Genomic DNA, 5,000 nt, shown 5'->3' with positions numbered 1-5,000 from the left:
ATTAAACAATTTAAAGATAAAAAGGCATGCGAAATATTGTCTGCATTACATGGCATACAAGGACACCTATTCAGCACTGAATTCCCTTGAATTAAGAACTTTAACTTACACTTTCTCCTTAGTCAAGAATACTGCAGTGGCTGTATGCAACAATACTATTAATTGGCACAAAGCGCCTGTGCGACATAATTATAGTAACAATCCATAATGGTCCAATATTACTAGAAAGTGCTATGGGAAAAAGCCGAGTCCTTTTCACATTAATTTTATCCTGCAGTACAGGATGTACTAGGTAAAATTAATATTTATAGCCAACTTCGAATTATTAAAGTTATCATATCCAATCACTGACAGTAGATATTGCTTCATTTTACTTCTTTATACTGTCAAAAATGTTGCTTACCAGACTAATTCAAGATGAAGCTTAAGGAAGTGATCAATCTGGGCTCTCTTAGCTTTGTCCACAGTTTTTTCTTTTTCTTGCTTGTACCTTGTACAATCTGTACACTTGGTGAAGCGATTCTCCTGTGGAATTTTAAATGAGCATGGCAACAACATGTAACTAAGTGCATGTACAGAAAAAAGTACACCTTTCATGAGCTCAAAACTAAGAGAGAAAATTGGTGAGATCAACACAAGAACAAACTGAAATGACTTTCATGCACTCAAAATATGAACACTACTTGTGAGAGGTGACTGGAATGTTGATTGAACAATTTGGAGTACCTTAGGAATAATGACATGGCTAAAGTGCTTGTCCCAGAGACTGTAAAAGTGAGATAGCGATATGGTTGGTTGGTTGAGAGTTTTGTTTTCTTCCAGCATTTTTTTGTAGATATCGCTTTTGCTGAAGCATGATGGCAGATGAATACCACCATTGTCTGGTTGGTGGTCTCCAATACAGTTAACAAAGAACTGCAACCAAGCAATGCACTCTGCTGTCTTGCTCATTACTGACTTTCTTCCCTTGTTACCATGCTCAACCATTGTGACACCATCTTTAAACTTTTTCATAATGCGACGAAAACTTTCCTTGCTCAAATTGTGTGCTTGAAGCCATGCTACACGACATACACCTTTTCCTCGTATAAAGAATACAGTTTCATATTCTCCAGATTCACTGAGTTGGCTTTGTTGATGGAGGATTTCTAGGAAATAGTTTTGCTTTCCTGTCTGCTTCCTATTCTCTGCATATTTCAAGTCCTCAATAGACAAGTGTCTCATGCACCTCTTTTCACAGCAGATTTGAGTGAGGACCCATAAAATTTCTTCATCTCGTCTGAGACGCACATCTAACAATGAGAATTTACAACAACAAATCAACATGTGATGATGTATTCTTTAGCTAGCATGATGAACCTTTTTTTTTCACACTTTGAAGAACTAACAGATTGTTTGAAGTCAGAGGATTGAGGTAATTAATAATTATTATAATTATTATTCTCTACAGTACCTAGACAAAGGCCAAATATGGAAGAGAATGGAAATAATGCACATATTATATCATATATTACAGTACCATAACCAAAAGTTAGTCATTATGAGGATACAATCTACCTTTATTTTAAAAGCTGGATGACTCTGCATCATTAAAAAAGCTGTACAAATCAATTCCACTCAAGTAACAAGTTACTCACTAAAAAAACTATCCTTTCCTGTCCATAATATACAGGATTGCCAGCCAGTCTAACAAGTGTTAGCAGTCTGGCCCTTTACCTGGTGTTTAAAACAAGCAACTACACTAGAAAATATTTGGTGTTGAAAACACTACTGTACATGTATGTAAAGTTCTACCATGTATTTTCTCTGAAAGAATTCCTGATGTAACTTTAGAGACTAACCACTTCTAGCTGGCATGCTAATGCTAATGCTCGTCCCAGTCCCTTGTTGTAGGTCATGGATTCACTGATCACCTGGTAAGGTTGATTCATGTGATGAGGGTGCCAATTTTTTTGAAAGGTACGGTATTAAGGTTACAAGTCAGTGCAAGATTTTGAGGATTTGGAAAACCACTCATAAGACAATAATTTACCATAAACTTTCTCACAATTTAAAAACATCTTGGGCAGTTTTTTTTTTTCAAACATGCAGATGTAAAACTTTGAAACCTTTATCATCACGCTGACCTGCTAGCTGCTAAAAGGTGGTGAGAAGAGCTAGAGCAAGAGACTGGCAACTAAGTTTTTTTCCTTTTCCCCTTGCCTTACCCCCTACCCTTGCGACATGTATCTAATATCAAGCTCCGTGCCTCTGCCTCACACTTAATGCTTAGCATAATAAACAGTCTTCTATGAAGGCTAAACCTCTGATGACAAAATGACCGCGAATGTCATAATTATCACATCACTATTTAGAGAGGGCATAATTTTCCCTAAACCAGGTATCAAATGGGGATGTTGTCCCTTCAGTATCTAAGTCTAGGTAAGGGAAAGACTTCATCTCCACAAACTCTGGCCTGTATTTCCTTGAGTGGTCCTCGATCTTAAGGAAGGGTGAACAAAGATGATAAATATAGCCCTTTTTATATTCTGCAACTTGTGTGCACCGTCTAGTTGGAGCACAATGACTTTTGTTCATACATGATATGACATCTACATATTTCAAAATCTTCATGTTCCAAGTACTAGCAATTTTGAAAATTGAGGAAGTTCCAGAAAATGTAGGTCCTTTTGCCTTGGTTGCCATTCCTAGCATCAAGGCACTTCGCTTTTGACTCCCTATTTTGAGTGATCCCTTCTTAGTAGTTTCCTCTCTATCAGTAATTATAATGTCCACATGTTTGTTGAGGAATGACTTAACAGAAGCCTTTGACACATTCTGAAGCCACTGAACTACTCTTGACAACATTTTGTCTGATTTTGATACATCTAAAAAAATTGTTTTCCCTTGGACACTTGAAACAAACCAATGTGAATCTGCAATTACAATAAATGAGGTGAATCTATTAGTAAAATACTTGGGTGTTTGTTGTTTTGTGAAATACTGTACATATAGTTGTGACAAAACTTTACCTTGTGGTTTATTAATGTCTGTTGGTTCCTCAAATGGCAGTTCATTGGCATCTATCCAACTATCATCATCATCCAGACAAATTAAGTCTGTGCAGGGGTAGATTACAAAAATACATTTACTTAGCTGAGCTAGGAGTGATTAATAATCCATACATGTACGTATCTAAAGGCATCTCTTGTCTCTACAAGTAGTACAGTAACTCTTTTATATTGAACTTGAAAAATTCATTCAACTGTCTTGTGAAACCTTATATGACACATTTTTGGAAAAATTTACCTTGAGTCATTCAGTCGTAATATAGATGTTGAGTCTTACTGAACCCATGATCTTCGTTTAAAATCATGCTCGAAGATAAAATTGGGCTCTTTAACATATTACAGCTTTTACGGACACACTGGGCACATGATTATTGCCAATGATCAATGAGTAATTGATGACTAATCAAGAGGCCGCAAAATGTTTGGTCATTGACTGGTCATTGATTGCATCGATCAGTCGTTGATTGAATTGATTAGGCATTGATTTGATTGCAAAATATCGAAAACGGCCCGTGTTAGACTGGTGGTTAATTCGTTTGTTTGTAGCTTGGCCTGTGAAAATTCTACAAAGATTTCAAACAAGATGTCCCATTCACAAAAATACACCTTTCTGGACTCTTTTCAGTTTGTCCAAAAAATTCCAGCAACTCCATCTTGTGAAGGCACTCTTTTACTCAATGACAAAATTCTCTCAGAAATCGAGGGCCACCAGCACAGATGGGAGATGCAACAAAAGAAATTGAAGGAAGCAGAAGAGAAAGAAAAGAATGAAAAAATAGAACATGTAATATATGAAACAGACACCTGCCAAAAATATGACAATAGTGGTTCTACATGTAAAACACCTCTTAAAAGATAAAGGAATCATGTTTAGCTCAAAGGCAAAAAAAAAACAGAATTTGTAGTCTAAAGATTTAATACTCAAGTTTGTACAGGCCACAACAATGTAACAATATCATGGTTCCATGTGACAAAAGCACAAAAAGCAAAAGTGCTTGCAGCTGTTCCAGTGTGTAATGTACATGTAACTGCTTATTCTTGGTTTTCTATTCTTGGTTTTCATGTGACGTCATACAAAATAAGGAATTATCATTCTTTAAATTGAGATTTAGTTTTTGTTAGCTTCCGGCCACCATATTTGTGCCCCTCAGAGCCGCAGGTACAAAACGCAGGTGACAGGTCACAGGTCATTGTTTTACCCATACAGAAAGTATCCTAAACCTTCATAAAAGCTAACCTTAGGCCTAATTAGGCCTAAAGAAAAGTATCCTAAACATTCATAAAGGCAGTGAAAACCGGTAATAACCACGTATACTACATATGATTCTTGTCAGGTAACTTGTTAGTTTCATTTTCAGAGTAGTTGGTTTTTGTTCAGTTGTTTTGTTATTAAATAAAGAGTTGGGTAAAGTGAAACACTGCACAATTAAGCATCATCTGAGTGTATTGATGTCATTCATCGTCAATTAATTATGCCTGGTGGTTACCAGTCAACAATTATTGTTGCCTGAGATCTAGGCAAATTATGTTTGCCAGTACAAGCATTGAAACCCCTCTGTCATATGAGAGGACACAAAATACATGTAAATGTAGGTTATTGACCAAGCGTGAGGTCAAGATTGCTGGATATTGGTCAAGTTCTTTATTTGGGTGTCTATAAACACACAAAAAAAGAACAACGCCAGGATCCAGTCATCTTGACCGCACAAGCTTGGTCAATATAGGATTTATTATATGGGATAACATAAAACACCAAAAAAATTATCTTTGATCCTGCGGGACTAAGCGAGAACTCCCGAGCGGGCAGTATAGCTCCATTTTGCCTGCACGGGTAGCCAATCACAGCGCGCGATTTGGTTCATCTTGCCTGCTCACGGAGCTAGTCATATAATAATTATTTGAACAATTATTGGATGAGATTGAGCATGATAGCGATAATTATCAAGGCCA

At 36.7% G+C, this 5,000-nt stretch overlaps 2 protein-coding genes across 2 annotated transcripts in view; one reads left to right on the top strand and one right to left on the bottom strand.

Annotated features, from left to right (window-relative positions):
• The window catches only part of LOC138023522 (uncharacterized), a 32,996-nt gene that overhangs the window by 15,313 nt on the left and 12,683 nt on the right, over positions 1 to 5,000 (top strand). The window lies entirely within an intron of this gene.
• Positions 1 to 5,000, bottom strand: part of LOC138023521 (uncharacterized) — an 11,449-nt gene that overhangs the window by 4,125 nt on the left and 2,324 nt on the right. Inside the window, exons 3-5 of the mRNA XM_068870523.1 lie at positions 3,012 to 3,098; positions 727 to 1,292; positions 404 to 525 (exon numbers count right to left, since the gene is read on the bottom strand). Coding sequence (XP_068726624.1) covers positions 404 to 525; positions 727 to 1,292; positions 3,012 to 3,098 — 775 coding nt within the window. The remainder of the gene's footprint in view (positions 1 to 403; positions 526 to 726; positions 1,293 to 3,011; positions 3,099 to 5,000) is intronic.

Source organism: Montipora capricornis, chromosome 11 (assembly GCF_036669925.1).
Source record: "Montipora capricornis isolate CH-2021 chromosome 11, ASM3666992v2, whole genome shotgun sequence".
In the NCBI taxonomy this organism is placed as follows: domain Eukaryota; kingdom Metazoa; phylum Cnidaria; class Anthozoa; order Scleractinia; family Acroporidae; genus Montipora; species Montipora capricornis.
The sequence above is the reverse complement of the archived record's forward strand: the minus strand, read 5'-3'. Positions and strand labels throughout refer to the sequence as shown.